Source organism: Mauremys mutica, chromosome 11 (genome assembly GCF_020497125.1).
Source record: "Mauremys mutica isolate MM-2020 ecotype Southern chromosome 11, ASM2049712v1, whole genome shotgun sequence".
NCBI classification, from domain to species: domain Eukaryota; kingdom Metazoa; phylum Chordata; order Testudines; family Geoemydidae; genus Mauremys; species Mauremys mutica.
The window spans coordinates 40,499,732-40,522,376 of record NC_059082.1 but is presented as its reverse complement, the minus strand read 5'-3'; the positions used below and the strand labels follow the sequence as shown (position 1 = coordinate 40,522,376).

At 49.9% G+C, this 22,645-nt stretch overlaps 1 protein-coding gene across 1 annotated transcript in view; it reads right to left on the bottom strand.

Moving 5' to 3' along the window:
- The window catches only part of OAZ2 (ornithine decarboxylase antizyme 2), a 32,208-nt gene extending 10,114 nt beyond the window's left edge, over positions 1 to 22,094 (bottom strand). Inside the window, 3 exon segments of the mRNA XM_044980147.1 lie at positions 14,854 to 14,925; positions 14,927 to 15,002; positions 21,873 to 22,094. Of these exon segments, the coding sequence (XP_044836082.1) occupies positions 14,854 to 14,925; positions 14,927 to 15,002; positions 21,873 to 21,892 (168 nt within the window). The 5' untranslated portion in view covers positions 21,893 to 22,094.
- Between the last annotated feature and the right edge of the window lie 551 nt (positions 22,095 to 22,645).

Below are 22,645 nucleotides of genomic sequence, written 5' to 3'. Positions count from 1 at the left end.
GCATGCCTGGGAAGAACATTTGGGATACCACCCCTTACAAGGAAGAAAGGCTTTTATTAAGAGGAATGTTTCAATGGCAGGGTTCTGTTCACTCTACCGCACATTAGACTCAAGTTCATCGGTGAGGTTCTACAACATAGCAGTGCTGCTTTCTGCAGCGCACAAACTTCTCGTGGTAGTGTGTCAAAAGTGTATTTTTCACTGAGATACAGCCTTGCATTCTCAGCGTCAAACAGTTGCTTTGTGTGGACAATGCAGGTATGCCAGAAATCAGTGCGGAAGCTGGAGTTTTGACAACTGGGCAGAGGGGCAGTTGGGGCTTTGGCCACTGGGAAGAGAGGAGCATCAGTTTGGGTTTTTATTTAATGAAATTTATTTTGAAAGTGTTCCCACCTGAAGCATGTACACATGAACAACATTTAATATGAAAAATTGGAAGCAGTCTGCAAAGTATGAAATCCTCCCAACCTGGCGCCCCACCTAATACTTTCCTAGCAAAACGCTGGGAGAAAGCGCTAGTTTTACAACACGATCTAATAGTCAGCAAATCTGGCTTCTGGAAGGACCCTCCTCTCCAAACTGTCTCAAGAACCCACCCAACTAAGCCAGCTGACTCTGCTCAAGTGCTTCAGCTGCCCTCAACTGACCATCCTCACACAAGAGATGGTCTCTGAGGGGCTTAAGCCATTTAGGGTTATAGAGGTTAAAACCAACACTGTACTGTACCCAAACATTAACGGGAAGCTGTGTTGATTATGGAATACAGGTGTCACATGCTGTTTTCAAGCACCATTACAAAAGCAAGCAGGAGGTGGATTCCTGGTGATGTTAGTGTGCAGCACCATCTGGAGCACATGATAGTGATCCAGTCTGGCAGTGACAAGGCATGGATTACCCTGGAGAGGTCCAACAACCACAAGGAATGGTCCTGGCTGGGGGTAGAAGATAAAAAGCATTCTCAGCTAGTGAGGCTATTTTGAGCACCCAGGAGACGGAGGAATATTGCGGAATTGGGGAAGGTATCTTTCCCATCTCCCTTGTGGACAGAAGATCGGATAGTCAGTGAGTTTTGTTTTGTTTTGTAAATGGGAATTCAACTCAGTTCTCACCCAGCAACTCTCAACGGCAACCAGCTGCTCCATGGTCCCCAACCCTAATCACTTCTTCACCCCAACTGTCATAGATCACCACCACAGCTGCACTTTTCTGCTAAATGATCAGCTTTGAAATCGTTAAGGATGGCACTGAAATCACCGTTAGGTTTCTGAGTCAACACTCCTTGGAGACAAATGGTGCCACTCACAGCTCTGAGGGTTACTGCTTCAGTTTGTCTGGTTACAGACTCAGGAAGACAAAAACATTACAAACATGATTGATGGGTATTATCTGTGCAACCCCAAAGGCTAAAATCTAAACTGGGAAAGAGTTTAGCATCTGCAGCCAACTTCTAATTTAGGAGGCAGACTAAGGACAAATCTGCTGCTGAAACACAGAAGGAAGAGGAGGGGGGGGGGAAAGACTCCCAGACAGACTCATGCCCCCTCACTCCCTGATGGTATCAATGGATGATGGTGTAGAGTTAAATAAGCACACTTTGTTGTTTGACTGAATGGTCTCAAAGTGCATAGTCCTCTGAAGAGGACGTAACCTGAAGAAGTGAAAAAACCCATTGCCAATGTCATAACTTATGCTGGAATCTTGTTTTTAAAATGTCAGATTACTTCACCAAATCAGTACTAGAACTCCCACCTGCTGCTGATTCATTTTATTCTATTAGCCAGACCTAATACAGCGCACACGGCATTGAAACACAGCGACACTGCTACAAACGCCATCTTGTGAAAACAGCCATTATAAAAAAAATTTATTGTCAGGAGCATGCATCTATTCTAGCCAATAAGCCCACATTACAGTGGCAACTATGCTAGTGACAATCAATTTTAAGTGCTAGTATAGTTTAGAACCAATGAGGACTGGGCTATTTTCCACCTCCACATAACTACAGAAGCCAAACTGTGGTACATACTCATCTCCCAGGCACTCAAGCAGCACAGTTTTAACAGCTGCTAGGGAAAAAAACAACAGTGTGCATTCCTCAGTGTGACTGTGCTAGCCACTGTTCAGATGTCTTGCTAGCACACTTTCAACCAAAGAATGACCCAGGTCAAAGCATTACAGTAAGGTGGATGCTACAGCCATAACTCAACTGCACTGAGCCTTTGTTTAGGGATGGATTTGAGGAGTGTCAGCCTTAAGTTTACATCCTGACTAGTCAGCTTCTGTCCTAAGAGGGCATTAAGAATCAAACACCGGTGATCTGATCTATTAAAACTCAGAGGATTGTATTTGATTATAGCGTCCAATGCAGGATAAGACGGTTACTCACCTGTAGTAACTGGTGTTCTTCGAGATGTGTTGCTCCTATCCATTCCATTGTAGGTGCGCGCGCCGCGCGTGCCCGGTTCTTCGGAACATTTTTAGCCTAGCAACTCCGGCGGGCCGGCTGGCGCCCCCTGGAGTGGCGCCGCCATGGCGCCTGTTATATACCCCAGCCGGCCCGTCCGCTCCTCAGTTCCTTCTTGCCGGCTATTCCGACAGTGGGGAAGGAGGGCGGGTCTGGAATGGATAGGAGCAACACATCTCGAAGAACACCAGTTACTACAGGTGAGTAACCGTCTTTTCTTCTTCGAGTGATTGCTCCTATCCATTCCATTGTAGGTGATTCCCAAGCCTTACCTTAGGCGGTGGGGTCGGAATGAGACGTGGCGGAGTGTAATACCGCAGAGCCGAAGGCTGCGTCGTCTCGAGATTGCTGCACCAACGCGTAGTGGGAGGCGAAGGTGTGGACAGAAGACCAGGTGGCCGCTCTACAGATGTCCTGGATGGGGACATGGGCCAGGAAAGCGGCCGATGAGGCGTGTGCCCTCGTCGAGTGTGCGGTGAGGCGGCACGGGGGAACGCGAGCAAGCTCGTAGCACGTTCTTATGCAGAACGTCACCCAGGAAGAAATCCGCTGCGAGGAAACTGGCTCGCCTTTCATGCGGTCGGCTATTGCCACAAACAGCTGGGTCGAACGCCGAAAGGACTTCGTCCGGTCAATGTAGAATGCGAGCGCTCTGCGGACGTCGAGGGTATGCAGCTGCTGTTCCCGAGGCGAGGCATGTGGCTTCGGGAAGAAGACCGGGAGGAAGATCTCCTGGTTGAGATGGAAGGCCGACACCACCTTGGGGAGGAAGGCCGGGTGTGGTCGGAGCTGCACCTTGTCCCCGTGAAAGACGGTATACGGGGGACTCGCCGTCAGGGCGCGGAGCTCTGAGACTCGTCTGGCAGATGTAATTGCCACGAGGAAGGCCGTCTTACAGGTAAGATGGAGCAGAGAGCACGAGGCCAAGGGCTCAAAGGGTGGTCCCATCAAGCGGGCGAGAACCAGGTTCAGGTCCCACGTCGGAGCGGGTGGGCGTATCTGCGGGAAGAGACGGTCCAACCCTCTAAGGAAGCGGGCTACCATTGGGTTGGAGAAGACAGAGTGGCCTTCTATCGCAGGCAGGAATGCTGACAGCGCTGCCAGGTGCACCCTGAGGGAGGAGATTGCGAGACCTTGACCTTTGAGGTACCAGAGGTAATCGAGGACGGTCTGGATGGGGGCCGAGAATGGGTTGAGACCTCGTTGGTCGCACCAAAGAGCGAAGCGTTTCCACTTAGCGAGGTAAGTAGACCGCGTCAAAGGCTTCCTGCTTTCCATGAGCACTTGTTGCACCGCCGCCGAACAGCCCTTCTCTGCGTCGGTCAACCAGTCAGGAACCAAGCTGTAAGATGCAGCGACTGCAGGTTCGGGTGACAAAGCCTGCCGAGGTCCTGAGAGATGAGGTCCGGCCATAACGGTAGAGGAATGGGATCCCGAATCGAGAGCTCGAGGAGCAGAGTATACCAGTGCTGCCTCGGCCAGGCCGGAGCGACGAGTATGACGCGGGCCTTGTCCCTCCGTAGCTTGAGGAGTACTTGGTGGACAAGCGGGAACGGGGGGAACGCGTATAGGAGGGGCCCCGTCCAGGGCATGAGGAACGCGTCGGAGATGGAGTCCGGAGCCCGACCCTGGTACGAACAGAACCTGTGGCACTTCCTGTTGGTCCTGGAGGCAAACAGGTCTATTTGGGGAAACCCCCACCTCTGGAAGATGGTGTGAGCCACATCGGGGCGAAGGGACCACTCGTGGGAGGCGAAGGACCTGCTCAGACGGTCGGCCAGCGTGTTCTGCACTCCTGGTAGAAAGAACGCTTCGAGGCGAATCGAGTGGGTCACGCACAGGTCCCATAGGAGTATCGCCTCCTTGCACAGCGGGGAGGAACGGGCCCCGCCCTGCTTGTTCAGATAGAACATGGCCGCCGTGTTGTCCGTGTATACCGCTACGCAGCGGTCCCGGAGGTGTGGAAGAAAGGCGAGACAAGCCAATCGGATCGCTCTCAACTCCCGTACGTTGATGTGTAGGGAGAGTTCCTGGGCCGACCAGAGACCCTGGGTGTGCAGGTCTCCCATGTGAGCCCCCCATCCAAGCGCCGAAGCGTCTGTGGTCAGGGTGACCGACGGGCGAGGGGGGCGGAACGGAACCCCTGCGCAGACCACCTCTGGATGCAGCCACCAGGTGAGCGTCTGGAGAGTGGGGTCCGAGACCGTGACCACCATATCTATAGGGTCGCGGTGGGGGCGGTACACTGATGTCAGCCACATCTGGAACGGACGAAGTCTCAGTCTCGCGTTTGCGGTCACAAAAGTGCACGCCGCCATGTGGCCCAGCAGGAGGAGGCAGGACCGCACCGTCGTGGAAGGGAAGGCCTGCATGGCCCGGATCAGCGAGACCATCGTCTCGTGTCGAGGACGAGGGAGGCAGGCTCTGGCGAGGTTGGAGTCGAGGACCGCTCCTATAAACTCCAGGCGCTGTGCCGGGGCTAACTGGGACTTCTCGGCGTTGACGAGGAGGCCGAGAGCCCGGAACAGGTGCAGTATCTCGGACACCTGCGCTGCCACCAACTCTTGAGAGCGACCCCGGATCAGCCAGTCGTCGAGATATGGGTACACGTGGATTCTGCGACGACGGAGAGCTGCGGCCACGACCGCCATGCACTTGGTGAATACCCTGGGGGCAGTGGAGAGGCCGAAGGGTAACACCGCAAATTGGTAGTGGGCCTCGTTGACCATGAAGCACAGGTAGCGTCTGTGGGGGGGGGGGGGGGGTAAATAGCCACATGAAAGTAAGCATCCTTCATGTCGAGGGCGGCAAACCAGTCTCCCGGATCCAAGGAAGGGATAATGGTCCCCAAGGTTACCATGCGGAACTTGAGCTTGCAGATGTACTTGTTTAGCTCCCGGAGGTCTAAGATGGGACGAAGACCTCCTTTCGCCTTGGGGATGAGGAAATATCTGGAGTAGAATCCCCTGCCCCACCTGCAGGGAGGCACCTCCTCGATGGCACCCACGCTCAACAGAGACTGGACCTCCTGCAAGAGGGCTTGCTCGTGAGAGGGGTCCCTGAAGAGGGACGGGGAAGGTGGGTGGGAGGGAGGGGGCGAAGTAAACAGTAGGCGGTAGCCGCTCTGGATGGTGCTGAGGACCCAGCTGTCCGATGTTATAGCAGACCACGCCGGAAGGAAGCGGGAAAGACGATTCGAAAACAAAAGGGATGGATCCTGGGGGGAGAGTGGTGGGCCGTCCTCGGGCGTCCCATCAAAAGGCCGGCTTCTGAGACTGCGCAGTCTTGGACGAGCCCTGAGCCTGGTTGCGCCGCCCCCCCGACGGTCTACGGCGGAAGGGGGCCGTGCGGCGATTGTTAAACGGCCGGGTTCTGGATTGGTTGAAAGGCCGGTAGGGCTGCTGACGGAACGACCGCCTCTGCGTGGCCGGCGTGTGCATGCCCAGCGTGCGTATTGCAATTCTCCCGTCCTTGAGGGTTTGAATTTTGGTGTCCGTTTTCTCCGAAAACAAGCCCTGCGTGTCGAACGGGAGGTCCTGGAGGGTGTACTGGACCTCAGGTGGGAGGGTGGAAGACTGTAACCACGCAATGCGGCGCATCGTGACGCCGGATGCCACCGTTCTAGCCCCTGAGTCCGCTGCGTCCACGGCCGCTTTTATTAAAGTTCTGGAGGTCAACTTGCCCTCTTCCAGCAGTGCCGAAAATTCGGGTCGTGAGTCCGGAGGGGTCAGCTCCCTAAACTTTGCAAGGCACCCCAAGATATTAAACGCATATCTGGATAGTAGGGCCATTTGGTTAGCGATGCGGAGCTGGAGACCTCCTGCCGAATAGATTTTACGCCCTAATAGGTCCATGCGTCGGGCCTCTTTGGACTTAGGGGCCGCGGCTGGTTGTCCGTGGCGCTCGCGGTTGTTGACTGACTGGACCACGAGAGAATCTGGGGTGGGGTGTATGTACAAGTATTCGTACCCCTTAGGCGGGACAGAATACTTCCGTTCCACTCCCCGCGCCGTGGGAGTGACGGAGGACGGTGACTGCCAGATGGTGGCGTTGTTTTTGGCGATGGTGCGGATAAATGGGAGGGCCACACGGACGGGGGCCTCATCCCCCACCACATCCGTAATAGGGTCCTCAACCTCCTGGACCTCCTCGATAGGCAAATTAATGGCCTTTGCCACCCTACGGAGCAGGTCCTGGTGCGCCCTGAGGTCAATAGGTGGGGGCTCTGATGGCGCCGCTCCTGCGACCCCCTCGTCGGGAGAAGAGGATGAGGAGTGACCCGGCAGCACCTCTTGGTGTTGCTGCTCCGTCTCCTGACGATCTGGCGGCGAGTCCTGCCCGACAGGTGGGCCGTGGGCCTCGGTAGGAGCCGGTGGAGACGGGGGGGGCCTACTAACGGTAGCCACTGGCACCGACCGTGCCGAGCCTGGCTGCTTAGGCGGGGGGGGAGGCCCCTGTTCGTATTGCTGCCAGGGTACCCAATGCCCCCAATACTGGGGTCCATGGTCTGGTGGCAGCGACCCGGCTCTGAAGTCCACCGCACTTCGAGGGGAGGCAACGGAGGGCTCCCTGGGCGGCCAGGGTGGGGCCATAGCGGCGCCTGGTCGGGAAGGCAGCGGTGCCGCGAGGTGAGCTTCCGGTGTCGAAGGTCGGTACCGGCCGTCTCGGGAGGCAAGTGGCGAGCGGGACCTTCGCTCGACCGGCAGCGCCGGGAGCTCGACCGGTGGCGCCGGGGACCGGACCTTGATCGCGCTCTGCGATGCCTTGAATGGCTGCGTGAGTCCCGATGATGGCACCGGTGCCGGGACCCGGACCTGCTGCGGTGCCGGTGGCTTCTCGACCGGGACCTAGAGCGCCGTCGGGAGTACGACCGGTCGCGTGATGGAGAGCGGTGCCGGGAAGGTGATCTGCGCCGAGACATTGAGCGGCGCTGGGATGGTGATCGCCGACCAGATGGAGAGGTGTGCGGCGGTGACCGTCTGCGCGAGGGGGACCGGGACCGGATCCTGGAGTCGCGGTCGTCTCGGGAGCCCGGGCGAATCATCGCAGGCTTGCCGATGGACTTTAGTGTCCGCACCGGTGGTGCCGGTGGGTGATACGACGGCGCCGCCGCCAAGTCTATCAGCTCCCGTGCCGTTGCGAACGCCTCCGGCGTTGACGGGATCCTCAGCTCCTCCTTGGTGGGTACCGGGGAGCTGGGCAGTACCGGACTCAACGGGCCTTGCGGCGCCGGAGTCAACGGCCCGGTGCACTTAGCGTGCACTGCCTCAGCCTGCACCGTTTTCGTCGGAGGCGGCTGGGCTGTCGGCTTCCGCTGCTGTTTAGCGGTGGCCTTCTTCGGCACCTTGTGCTTTCTCCCCGGGGAGAGGGAGCGGTGCCGGGACTTCGGTGCCGGTTCGGTACCGGCGCGGCCCGGTGCTGCCGGTGCGCTGCTCGTCGATGCCGGCTTCGGTGCTGCTGGAGCTGGCGCCGGAGGTTGGAGCGCAGACTCCATCAGTAAGTGCTTTAGCCGAGAGTCCCGCTCTTTCCTCGTACGAGGCTTAAAGGCCACACAAATAGGGCACTTATCTGGTCTATGCGACTCCCCGAGGCAGCGGAGGCAGGAGTCGTGCGGGTCGCTGACCGGCATGGGCCGCTGGCAAGCCGCGCAGGGCTTGAATCCCGGTGCTCCGGGCATAAGCCCGCACCGGGGCGGAAGAAGAGGGCTAACCCCTCTAATTCCCTAATCACTATACTATGCTATACTATACTATACAACTAACTATGTAACAAGAAAACAAGAAAACTTTAATAACTATCAACAACTATATATACAGAAAGGCTACGGAGAACGCTAAGGCTGTGGAGGCAAGGGAGCACTCCACTGTTCCTACTAGCTGTCACGGGCGGAAAGAAGGAACTGAGGAGCGGACAGGCCGGCTGGGGTATATAACAGGCGCCATGGCGGCGCCACTCCAGGGGGCGCCAGCCGGCCCGCCGGAGTTGCTAGGCTAAAAATGTTCCGAAGAACCGGGCACGCGCGGCGCGCGCACCTACAATGGAATGGATAGGAGCAATCACTCGAAGAAGAACAGATAGCCTCTCACATGTAATCAGACTGTTTGGGGTTTGCTAACTTGAGCAAAGGAAGGTACCATCTGTTCTGAATGCACAAAACACAGAATAGCAGTGCTGAAAAATGGGTTGATATTTAGTCAGACAGACTTTTCCTGTGGGGAACAGGTTTATTCATTAGGTGTGAAGGGAGCGTGCATGGTTGCATACACCTCATCACAGCTACTTAAGTTTTTCCTGCAAAACAACCCTCCCACCCCCACACTCTATTGTCATAACCTGGCCCAGTTTATTCCAATAGTACATCATAATTACATGGATTAACCTTGGGCCAGTTTCCCCCAATTGTTTGGGAATTAAGTTTTATATAAGCTCTCTCTTTAATCAGTAAGCATGGTGGTCGTTTCTTTATCCATGTATATTAAAATACAATTAAACCACTCTCTCCCCAGCTCAAAAACCACATGGAGTTGGGAAGAAAGAAGTCAGTTTCCAGGAATGGAAAGCAGATTGGGGACTTCTGAAATCTGCTCAAAGTGAAGTTCTATTTATGCCACTAAAGTCTGGTTTCAGGTCAGCTCAGCAGGACACATACAAACTAGTGCTAGAGGAGTTGGTGTCAAGATAGGGATGTTTTTAAGACAAACCCTTTACCTCATATTACTACAGTCTTGAACTAAATCTCTCAGATTAGAGGCTCAAGGACAAATTTCCATTTTAAGGAGAATGTACTGTGCATGAGACATCTAATCTGGTTATATTTCTTAATTAATCCAAGAGGAACAGCAAGAAGGACCATGCGTACTGACAATTTATTGGGAAGAAAGGATGTTATGATCCACCAGAGCCAAATGACTTGAGAACCCCATGTGTGCAGTTTCCTCTTGGCATGTACAGCACCCACATCCTCCTGCCAAGTTTACCCACCCAGAGCATGTACTTCAGCACAAGTCCCTGTCTGCAATACAATACCAGCTCTGACCGCTGACTATGTTGTGCGGTAAAGCCCTCTTGATTAGAGAGTTGAATCTTTTAAGTTTAACATGAAAAATGATAAAGAAAGGCAGCATAACCCATTCAATTTATAATACTGCTGGATACAAATCCCATGTGTTTAATATTCTAGTCTCAAATGAGAGAGGGCAGGCAGATTCTCAGGAACAGATGCCTAGGGTCAGAAGTTAACATTTCATTTACAGCTACTTTGCACCAACCCAAGCGCCATACTGGAATAAACTATGTTAATAAGGAATTACTTGCTTTCAATAGAGGCCCTGTGACAACCCATAGGAGCAAAGATGAAATGGATTTTTGCCAACAGCACCCAAGGAATTAAACTTAATACAGGTACAAGAACTAAGGGTTGCCAAATGAAATTAATAGGCAGCAGGTTTAAAACAAACAAAAGGAAGTATTTTTTCCATACAACACAGTCAAACTCTGGAACTCCATAACACAGTTCAAAAAAGAACTAGATAAGTTCATGGAGGATAGGTCCATCAATGACTATTAGCCAGGATGGGCATGGATGGTGTCCCTAGCCTCTGTTTGCCACAAGCTGGGAATGGGCAATAGGGGATGGATCACTTGATGATTACCTGTTCTGTTTATTCCCTCTGGGCACCTGGCACTGGCCACTGTCGGAAGACAGGATACTGGGCTAGATGGCCCTTTGATCTGACCCAGTGTGGCCATTCTTATGTGGGACATTGTATTCTTAGACAGCAATTAATGCTAACACCCCTGTGGGAAATGTTTTTAGTATCAGTGGCAGGCGAGAGCAATTCTAAATAATAGAGGCCCCCCCAAACCATTATGTTTTTCAAAAGTGTCTTCTCCAGAGTGGGCTTCATTCCAAGTGATTTTGTCAGTGGAATACACACAAAAAACACTTGAGGCAGATTAGTGAGTGAACAACAACGGGGCTGGCGAAGTGAACGCTCTTCAGAGTCTCCTGATCTCCTACCCACTGTTTTCTAGGCGACACCCAAGAATTCCTCCAAAGTCCACTAGTGACGCCCTACCATTTTTCTCTTCCTCTCTCCAAACTGATATCAACTGTTACTTTTATGTTAACTATTTAAAGGTAGCTGTAATAGACATGGCCCATAGGAACCACTCATACTACTGGATTAATAATCCTAGCAAGCATTATGTTGCCTTCTCTGCAGGTACCAAAGGGCTATATAGCAGGGGTCCCCAACCCCCGGTCTGCGGCCCGGTACCGGTCCGCGGCCTCTTACAAACCGGGCCGCGAACCGACCCAGTGGACCTCCCGCAGGCACGAGCCGCGGGACGAGCGCTCCCCCCGCCGTCATGCCTGGGGGAGGTCCACTGCTCCCGGGGCTCCGGTGGACCTCCCGCAGGCATGACTGCGGACGGTTCGCTGGTCGCGCGGCTCAGCTGGACTGCCCGCAGGCACGCCTGCGGGAGGTCCACCGGCTCTGGTTGAGCTGCCGCAGGCATGCCTGCGGGCGGTCCAGCTGAGCCGCGCGACCAGCAAACCGTCCGCAGTCATGCCTGCGGCAGCTCAACCGGAGCCGGTGGACCTCCCGCAGGCGTCTACCCGAGCCGCGGGACGAGCGCTCCCTCCGCAGGCATGACCGGTCCCTGGTCCTGAAAAGGTTGGGGACCCCTGCTATATAGCATACCAACGCTGGCATTTATAGCACAGCACAATGTTTAACCACAAAAAGCTCCTCCTGCTAGAACACAAAAGAAAAAAAAAAAACTAAAAAGTTCACCATGCTCAAATTAAAGGAAAAGTCATCCCCCAAATAGGTCAGATAAAATGACTGAAGTATCTTATTCTCTCAAAGATTCCAGCAGGATATTTTTGTGACTGACGCAACAGGGCCTATTTTTTCCCCCCCACAATCAAAGTAGATGTTTCCTAAAGAGCACAGTTAAATCTCTGTCTAGCACAAAGGACAAATCAAAGATTTCTGAAGTGGTAGGCACAGCATGCCATCAGGATTCCAATCACTAATAGATTCTTGCTCCTTGTGCTGATGGGAGGTGTCTTGTGGCAGGTTATCCCATAAAGGAAAAACATTTGTCACTCAAAGATAGCCCCATAAAACTATTAAGGAGCATGCTATTGATGGACTTTGTAGGAAGAGACAGACAATTCTCAATGGCCAGAAGTTGAAGGGAAAAAAACAGAACTAAGGGCAAAAAAAGATACAGCTAGACTTATGGCCGGAAGGGACCTTGAGAGGTCAAAGTCCACCCCCCTATACTGAGGCAGGACCACGTATTGTAAACCTAGACCATCCTTGACTGGTTTTTGTCTATCCTGATCTTAGAAATGTCCAATGATGGGGATTCCACAATCCCCTTTGGAAGCCTAATCCAGAATTTAACTACACTTATAGTTCAAAAGTTTCCCCTAGTATCCAACCTAAAAATCTTGCTTGCTGCAGATTATGCCCATTACTTCCTGTCCTACTTTCAGTGGACATGGAGCACTATTGTTCACACTCCTCTTTACAACAGCCCTTAACATATTTAAAGGCTTATCTGGTCCCACCTCGGTACTCTTTTCTCAAGACTAAACATGCCCAGTTTTTTCAATCTTTCCCCATAGGTTGTTTTCTAAACCTTTTATCATTTTTACTGCTCTCTTCTGGACCTTCTCCAATTAGTCCACATCTTTCCACTGGACACAGTACTCCATTTGAGGCCTAACCAGTGCTGAGTACAGTGGGACAGCTACCTCTTATGTCTTGCATTCAACATTTGTTAATACACACCAGAATGATATTAGCCTTTTTCAACACTGCATCCCATTCCTGACTCATTCAGCTTGTGGTCCACTATAACGCCCACATCCTTTTCAGCAGTACCACCACCTAGACAGTTATTCCCCAATTTGTAGTTGTGCATTTGATTCTTTGTTTCTAAGTATAGTACTTTGCACTTGTCTTTACTGAATTTCCAGCTTGCTGATTTCAGACCAGTTCATCAAGGGCCTTTTGAATTCTAATCCTGTCCTCCAAAATGCTTGCAACCGATCCCAACTTGCTGTCATCTGCAGACCTTCTAAGCACACTCTCCACTTCATTATCTAAATCACTAATGAAATCACTGACTAGTACCGGACCCAAGACTGCCCCCTGTGGGACCCCACTAAATATTATCCCCCAGATTGACAGCAAACAATTATAACTACTGAGAGTATGGTCTTTCCAAGCAGTACTGCACCTACCTTACAGTAATTAAATCTAGACCACATTTCCTTAGTTTGCTTATGAGAATGTCATGTGGGACTGGGTTAAAAGCCTAACTAGAATCAAGATATATCACATCTACTGCTTCTCCCCATCCACTAGGCCAGTAACCCTATCAAAGAAGGAAATTAGGTTGGTTTGGCATGATTTATTCTTGACAAACCCATGTTGGCTATAACTTTATAACCCTATTATCCTCTAGATGTTACAAATTGATTGTTTAATAATTTGTTCCAGTATCTGTCCAGGTACTGAAGGTAGGTGACTGATTTATAATTCCCCAGGTCCTCCTTAGTACCTGTTTTTAAAATGGGAACATCTGCATTCTTCTCTAGTTCTCTTGGACCTAGCCCGTGATTCATGAGTTCTCAGAGAATCGCTAATGGTTCCGAAGTTGCTTTAAAACAAAAGCTCCAGCTAGAGACGTTTTACTATGAAATGTATATGGAAGGAGAATGCAAACAATACCTAGGGTAGGGGTTGAAAGTGGGGAAGCAGCCTGCCCCCTTCCAGACTGCTATCATCAGTGATCTCTAGGACACAGCATTCTTGTCTAACCTGCCAGACTGTCAGCCGCTCCGGTTTAGCATTTTATCTTTTTGGTCCCTACTTCCTATTGTTTAGAAAAGATGTTTAGAAAGTTACTTCATGTGTTTACACACCAGCCTCGTGGATCCCACAAGGAACACAGAGCTCTGGGAATAGTATTGGTGAGTTAATTACTCAAAGCAGACAAGCAGGGAGAACTCACTTATTTCTCAATTAGTAGGTGGTGGTTTTTCTTTAAACAAAACAGCATTCAGGCCAGTGTTTCTACCTAACTAACCTGGCAGTGTCACTTTAAGGGTCTTACCTTATTTACTTAGTTTAGTTTCCACTATAATTCAAGCACTAGTTATAAGGTAAGAAATAGGGTAGCCATTAATGGACACCACAGCAAGTGAGATGCCAGGGTACTCCCTGGCCTGCTCCTTTGCTGGTATCCTCTGCACAGCCAAGCCAAGGTCAGCTGCACAAGACTGCCTTTTCCCCTCTGCCCTCACCATCCCCTCCCCTGCTTTCTGCCCTGCCTCTTCTCTTAACCTCAGCTGCCCTTCCTCCACTCCAAACAGGTCTTCCTGCCCCACTCCTAACTCCATCACCACCCCTGTTACCGAAAACCTTCTGCCCCGCCTCTTCCCAAAATCATAACTCCCCCTTCTGCACCAACCCAGCATCCCCTCTACCTGCCACTACCACTTACACCCCATGACTTTTGACCCCACCTACTGCCCTTGACTTCCCCAGACTCTGCACCCACCCAACTGCTCCTAGCTCCCCTGAGCCCTGTCTATAGGTTCTCCCTCCCACTCTGACTCCCCATTCTACCCATGCTTCTCCCAATGTGTAGTTCCTAAAAGGGACAGGGATGGATCTTTGCCCCCTTCATCTCCTGCGGTGGCAGCTCCCATTTCCTGCTCTTTCCCTCTTGTAGGGTTCCTGGCTTGTTCAATTACACCCATCCCCCTTTCCCATCTCTTCACAGCCCATGGCCGGAGGAGGAGCCGTTGGGACAGGATGTGGCAGGCTTGCTCAGATCTCTGCCAAGCAGCTGGCCAGGGTGCTGGGCAGCACCTCTCACTTCCTGCTGGGATGAAGGGGCTTCTCTAGAGGAGAGTGTTGGAGCCCGAGAGACTCCAGTGAAGCACTGAGCCTGGGCAGCAGGACCTGCTATTTTGGGGGTGGGACCTCCCCCCAACAGAGTGGTGGCTCTGGGGCCCCTGATCATGCAGGAAAGCCTACCAGTCTCTTTGCAGACCATCCCCTTGTGGTGCCCCAGCTCCCGCTGCCATGAGGCGAGGGCACCTGCTGACCCCTTTGCAGCTCCACAGCCTGCTCCTCGCTGCACAGGGAGAAGGGCCAAAACACTACCGCCCGCGCCTTTGATTAAATCAGAAGTGGGGTACCCCCTAGAAGTAGCAAGGCAGGCTAGCCCCCCAACCCCCTAATCTGAGCATTGCTTATAACAAAACAGTAGCATTTCTTTAAGCGCACAGGAGAACCCACAGCTCTCAGTTATAACAAAACAGGTAATTAGTTCTCTACATATCGAATCAGGCTCACCTTATATATCAGAGAAGGATCCCTGCCACCCCCTCGCCCACCGGGGATCTTCGACAGTGGGTGAGGGGCATCAGGAGCACCACAGAGGCCCTGGAACAATGTGCCTGGAGCATGGTAGCTGGGGACTGTTACTCAAAGGTAAAATACTACTGCAAAAGAGAAAGAACAGCACAAAGTTATATTAGCAAATGTTTAGTGGTTCAGCTGTCACGACTCCAAATGACAATTCAAGAACACTCGTGACAGAATGTCAATGACAAATTTCATGTTTCTAACACTTGGACATGTAAATCAAAGATACCCGAGCTCTCTTGTACCAAAAAAACTGCAGTGTTATTTGAAATGGGGGAAGTGGGCTGTAACCCACGAAAGCTTATGCTCAAATAAATTTGTTAGTCTCTACGGTGCCACAAGTACTCCTGTTCTTTTTGCGGATACAGACTAACACGGCTGCTACTCTGAAACTTGAAAAAAGTTGGGAGTGTGCTGAGCAACCTCCTACCAGTAAGGAAAGTTTGGAAAACTGCCAATAGCAGATGGCTGGAAAGGCAGGACCAGATGAGCACACATTTTCTATAAACAAACACCTACAAATAGATAGGATCTAGAACAGGGTGGTTTAAATTTCACATTTTCCAAGAGGGAGGAGGAACGAGGCTAGTCCTCAAAACATTGTAAGTGAGCTATAAAATGTTTAAGGTGTTGACATTTTCATACTCTAATGAAGCCTCATGTGAGATCCAATGTCAGGCTGAAGGACACTTACAAAGTTTTCCACATGCACATTTGTGTCCTAAATGTTGTTGATTTCTTGTGGGGCGAGCACAAGAGAGAAGAGAGTTCAGAAGCTTGTTACTTGGGTTAAGAAAGCGTCCCTTACACGCCATGCTTTAAAATGTAGCTAGAGGGTCACTGAAGCAAAGACTAAGGGCATGGCTATACTAGGAAGTTTACAGTGGTGAACCTGCATCAATGCAGCTGTAAACTCTGTGTAGCTGCTCTAAGGCTATGTCCACACTAAAGCTTATGTTGCCATAATTTGTTGCTCAGGGGTGTGAATATTAGTAGGAGAGCTTCTCCTGTCAACTTAGCTACTGCCGTTTGTGGGGGTGGTTTTATTATTCCAATGGGAGAGCTCTCTTCAGACAGGCTCCAGCGGTGCCGCTGCACGTATAGGCATGGCCTAAGCCGACGGGAGAGAGCTTTCCCAGCAGCTTAGCTACTCCAGCCCCCACAAGCGGCGGTAGCAGTTTTACTGCCGACATAGCGCTGTCCACACCAGCACTTATGTCAGTGTAACTTATGTCACTCAGGGGGGTGGTTCAGTCACACCCCTGAGTGACATAAGTGAGCAACATACATCTGAATGTAATGCAGACATAGCCTAAGTCTCTTTCACACTCTACCTGATATTCCAAGACTTCTAGTAAGTCAATGAGGGCAACTGTTTTACTTCTGGAACTTTGTTTCTTCCACTAGCCTTGTAATAGCTCCTTTCGCTGGGACACTGCTTAGCAACATTACACTAACAAAACCTGCAGAAACCATGCAAAGAAGCAGGAGGTCATTCTTTACGATTCCTGTTATGAAAAACCTCAGCATGAGGTTATATAAATACCACCTTCATAGTTCCACTGAAAACAATGGTGTTTTGAGTAGCTCTGGAGAGGGATAGTCAGTAGGAAACATAACACGTTAAAAATGCAAAAAGCAGCATCCACATTAAAGATCCTACGTTTGCAGTAGGTCCTCCCACACCTTTCATACACTTTTTGTACAGATTAATCTAGTTGCAAAGTAATGTTTTCCAGAATTTTTTTTCTTCTGTGCTATGCAAGAATCATCTAAGTTTCCAAGGACTGAGTCCTGAATGATACTCTACATCAGGGCTGCCCAAACCAGTTTGTTTGCATGAAAGGGGATTGTTTGAATATCACGTGACTGATTAAACATTTACAAAAGAGCCAAATTTTAACTTGTAAAGGCAACTGTAAACACTCTGGCAAAACACAGACTGGAAAACTCTGGCTACAGTACTACTACAATACTGCAGAATTTAAATCTTCTTCCCCTCCACCATTTCCAATATTTTAACATGCAACATGCTTTGGCACTATTCTGAAGGGGCAGTAGAAATGAACTCTGTTTCAACAGACTGTCTGTTACTAGACACAAAGCAGTGCGGTATGGCAGGCTCCTCTACACACATGCTCAGTTGCATTTTGTATTAACCTGGTCCTTCCTCACCACCCACATCACTGGAACAATCAATTGATTGTCACACCTCTCTAGCAGCTACTGGCATAGAGCTGCATGACAAAATGCTTTGCTGTGCATCACTCATTCCCTCCCACAAAGAAAGCCGTTGGCAGCTTTGTCCCCCCCCAGCAGTATAGCACTGAAAACTCCCCCTTCAAGTCATGATCATTGTTTCAAGAAGCTGAATAACGAAGTGAAGTGATGAAAACCAAATATTTTCACCCCAAGTAACTCACATGAAACATTTCCTAATTTCACTTTTCTTGGTAAGTGTGGAATTTATTACACAGGGGATAGTCATACTTCCTAACCTGAATCCTTTATGCTATGCCAGGCCCTTCACTAGCATCCACAGCTTGGACCCAGAAAGCTCAGCCAAAGTGTTTACAGAACAGCAGTTTATTAGACCTCTTCCACTGCTATGTTTTCTTGGACCTGCATACTACTGCCACCCCCCACCCCATCCTCCACTCTATCTATGCTCCCAGAAAAAGACCCAAACCAATCTAGCCAAGGTCCAAAAGCTGTACCTCATGCTACATGCAGAGTTAGTACAATGGGGCAACTCAGCTCTCCTTGTAGAGAGAAGTAGATGTGGAAGGAGCAGATTAAGAAGCATTTTCTCACTTTCCCAAATCTGTACCAATGGCAGCCTTGGAAGGAATGGTATCTAAGTCTTAGCCTCAAACCACCTGAGAAACATAATGTCTTGTTCCCAGCGTTCATGATCAACAATGTTTTTATACACTTCTTAAATCTTTCACATTTTCACTTTGCATTCATTTACTGAACACCATGAAGATTATCCTCTTCTCTATTGCTTCTGCCTTTCTCCTTCTCTCTTCCTGGTGCTGGCTCTTTTTTTGTAAAAAGCTGCACTCCTTCAGTTACAACATACAGTTGTGTATTTATTGACAAAGCCTTTAGCTAAAAAAGACACTACATTGTCTAAAAAGCATATGTCATGTACTCTCTAACTTCTAAATATAAACTTCTTTGTGTTAGGTCCCATGCCAAATATGAGCTATTTTCAAGTGTGCACTGGTGCGTAGTGGACATCATTTTATCCCACTAGACCTTTAGATATCCCAAATTGGTAACCAAAATACTGGCAGGACAGTAGCCCCCTCCAAAGCTTCTTTGGCCTGGACAACAGGGAGGCGTTTGGAGCGACAGTTCATCAATTCTGGATCCCGGACTGGGTCAACTCCACAGCGTGCCTAGGGATCCATTGCACCAGAAGCACCTAGGCTGCTTTCTAATCCATGGCCATCACCAAGATATTTGTTTGGCTCTCAAAATCCATGTGATATATAGATAGAGATATAGTTCCAAATGGAAAAGATTCCATTTCAATTTCCACATCACTATGGTGGAACTAATCATGGAGACTTTTTTTAAACTGCACATAACAGATTCTGAGTAGATATGGGAGTGTTCATTTTTTAACATGCTCCTAACAAAGAAGATGTTAGTCCATTACTCAACCCTAACAAGTCAGTTTATAAAGTGTCTTGTCTCTTTAAATAATATTAAAAAGATATACCATGATCATAGACTGTCTCTACAAACACATCACACAGAAAATAAGTCAGATACACCCTCCAGTCTCTATTATTGTCTGCACAATTCTGATAATCTTAAGAACCAATACAAAGTTTATTCAGGACTCAAAACTATGAACTGATCCAAGTAAAAAAAAAATCCTTGCTGAAAAAGAAGCCATTGCACTTGAAGATATGGTTGGGCAAATGTATCACTAATGATTATGAACCTTTGTCAGCTGACAATATGATCGATCTTTATTCACTGGATGGGTAGAGCCCTGCAAATCTGTGGTTTTCTGCTTTATATACGCTGACCGTGTTTGCAGATCAGATGGAGATACAAATTTTGTATCCACACAGGGCTCTACAGATGAGGCTTGAAAATTGCTTCTCTTTAGAAGCTCCTTCAGAAGTTAAGCATTGCTCTGACTTTCTGCTTTATTCACCATCTAATGAGTAAAATTTAACTAGGTTAAGCAAGAATTGCTAACCAAAAGATAACAACTAGATCATCTGCATTATAATCTTGGTGGAAAAAAGCAGCCTGAAGGGAGAATAGAGAGGATCAGCCCTGGAATGGAAGAGAATTAGTTAAAAAACCCCAAACCATTCCATATCTAGTTTAGAATGCAACATGAACAGAAAAATGCTAGCCCTTTCTAGGGACACGCAGTACCTTGTATATCATTCAAGTGGGAAAGGTAATTGCATCATCCCACTAAAACCACTAGTTGAAATACACATTCTCCATGTGTTCTCACCTAATATGTAGGAATGATCCATACAGGAATAATCCATGCATAAAATAATTTTATCCCAAATTTGCAGAGGAAAGAATCTCCTACTCTGAAGCAGTCCTGATTCTGTTTTGTAAAGTTTTTGGTTCTTTTAACACCAGCTCTCTTTTTAAGACTACCAAAGGCTTAATACTCCCTGGTTTCCATTACTTGCCAGGGGAGAGTCACATGACAGTCACCTCACTGTACATACTGTGCTGGGCAGAAGTAAAACTCATTCCTGTCACATTAATGCCTCTGTGGGAAGGCTCCACTTTTCCCACTTTAACATAACCAATCACCATTAGTGAAAGGTTTGAACACTTCCCTTTTTTCTCAGGCACATAAGATGCTCCCTGGAAACAGGAATACTTTCTCTAGTGACCCACAATGCCTACCCCATGACGGACAATATCACAAAAGTATTTTAAGATGGCTGAAGTTTAACAAGAAATCCAGAGATTCAAGTCTCAGGATACAAAAAAAAAATACTATACGGGATGTTCACCTAATGGAAGATCAGTATTTGAAAAACAGGAAAGACTGAGGAAAAGTGTTAAATAGTTGATATCATTTTGTTTTTCCACTTATCACTATCAGTTTCACATTAGTAAAAACCTGCTTCTAGATATTACACAGATTAAGTCATATAGCTGTAAGAACCTGCTCATAAGAAAGTTACTGAAGGGTTCAATTTTGCTTCTGTAAAGAGTGGACAGGATTACCTACCAGATCAGAATTTCAAAGTTAGGCATGTTAACTTGCACACAAGTATCCCAGACACAAACTGGGTGAGGTAATGTCTTTCATTGGACCAACTTCTGTTGGTGAGACACACAAGATTTGGAGTTCACAAAGAGCTCTTCTTGTCTCTCTCACCAACACAAGTTGGTCCAATAAAATATATTACCTCACCCACCTTGTCTCTAATATCCTGGGACCAACACGGCTACAGTAACATTGCATACACAAGTAACTTGACATGCATGGGCACATTAGCCTGGCACACAAATGTATGCAGTAAAACTGCATGGGCATGACTTTAAAAATATGGCCCTATAAATCTTTTCTAGCTGTAGTTTTTATAATCCCTTGAACTGGGTTGTACCTTCAGGACAAATAATGTATATGCAGGATGAATAAATGGGTAAATTTGAGAGTTAATTTTTTTAGTTAAGTTTAAAAGGAATGCGAGACATTAAGAAACACTAAGTAACAAGCCTTAAAAAATGTGTACACAACAACATGACATTTCTCATGCCTTACATATGATTGAAAATAAAAGATTTAAAATGAATTATTTCACTTTGTGGACACTCAAAAGCCAGACTAAGTGTTCATGTCTAATTCTAGTGAATGCAAGTGAAGGTCATCACCTCACTGCTGATCTGATTTCCAGGTCCCTGAATGGAATTACTTTATTGTTTACGTAACACTTAGGGCCTTCAGGTTTTTGTTTTTTTTCAAAAGCCCTGTGATGAGAAGTCTCATATACAAAGACATTTTGGTTTTATCACACTTTTTTATGTTTAGAAACCACTTATCCAGCCCCTGATGTAATGGCAGAATTAATACTCATACGGCAGAACCCTTTAGTTTAGTATGTCCTTTTTTATTTGAATGCCCAGCTGCCTCTGAGAGTCTATCCTGATTATACCAAAAAGGTTACTGAGTTGTATTCAGATCATTTTTCTAAGATTAGTGACACTTTATCAGTTTGCAGTTAGAGCCAGCAAACAGGTGTGACCCCCCTTAATACTGCCGAGTCAGCATTCAGCTTAGGTTAAAAGCTAAGAATTGCTTGAGGGGAACAGTCATAAACAAAATGCCTTCCTGCGTTGCCAAACATCCAGTATATGCTCAAAAGCGCCTGTCACGTTTGGTTTCCAGCGCAAGCGATAAGCTGGCCCGCAGACAGGCCATTAGAGGGGCGCTCCTACTCGCCCTTCCTAAACCTCAGCCCAAAAGAGTTAACGCTTTGCTTGGGGGAAATGCGAGTCTCTCTAACGCCTCTTTCAAAGCCGGGGCCTGATTCGGTTTGATGGCACCACTTCCAAGCCCCGTTGAGAGGCCGAGCGCTGGGTTCCCTTCCCAGGCTGGGCTCCCCCGGCCAGACCCAGCTCCCGAACAAGCCCACCCCTAAAACGCCCCCTCGGTTTCAGGGGTCGGCAAGGCGGCCCTTAGCAGCGCGGCCCAACGGCAGCCCGGGCTGCGGCCCCTCAGCTCTAGCAGGCCCAGTCCCCCCCTCCGGCCCCCGCTGCGAGCCCGCACCCCGAGGAGGCGTCACGCTGCACAAACGGGCTCCCGGGACCCGCAGCTTCCTCCGCCGACCCAGCGCCCCCCGGCTAAGGCCCCCCGGGGCCACCAGAGCCCGGGAGCCACCGCCGAGCTGGCGCGAGGGCCCGGGCCTGTCCCGCAGGGCGCCCGCGGCCGGTACCTGTCCTGCGTGTTTATCATCCTCGGCGGCTCCGCGCGGCGCGGGCTCTGCGCGGCTCCTCCTCCGGTGGGGCCGGCCGATGTGCCGGGCTGCTGCGGGCTCGCGCTGTGTCTCGGGCCGCTCCGCGCACAGGCCGCACGCCAGCTCCTCCCGCTCCGAGCGCCGAGCTCCGACTGAGCCGCGCGGCGCCGCGACCACGCCCCCTCCGCCTGGCCACGCCCCCGCCGCCGGGGCGCCTGGGAAACCGCGGCCTAAACAAAGGCACCGCTGCGCTCCACCCCCTCCTCCTCTGTGTGGTGCGCACGCGCCGAGCTCCCCGGGTACCGCGCGCCGTGGGGGCTCTCACCCAGCGTAAGCGGCGGGGGCGAGGCGCGGAGCCGGGGTGTGAGCGCCCTGCGTGGCCGCGCCCGCCCGGGGTGCAGCTCTGATGCGTGAGCCCCCAGCGCTGCCTTTTCCTTTGAGGCTGCAAAGCCAGTGCCTGCGGGGTACCCTGAGCTGCCGGCGGGGATCCGAGCCCTCAGGGTTCGTGGCTTCACGTGTTTCTGCAGAATCACCAGGGCTAGGCACTTTGTAACCAGCGGCAGCTGAGAGGCTCATGTGATAACGTGACTCCAGGAGCTGGGGCTTAAGAACACCAAATATCTAAAGCAGGGGTGGGCAAACTTTTTGGCCTGAGGGCCACATGGGGTTTCATAAAATGTATGGAGGGCTGGTTAGGGGAGGGGGTTGTGGCCTGCCCCCCACCTCCTATCTGCTGCCCCCTGGGATTCCTA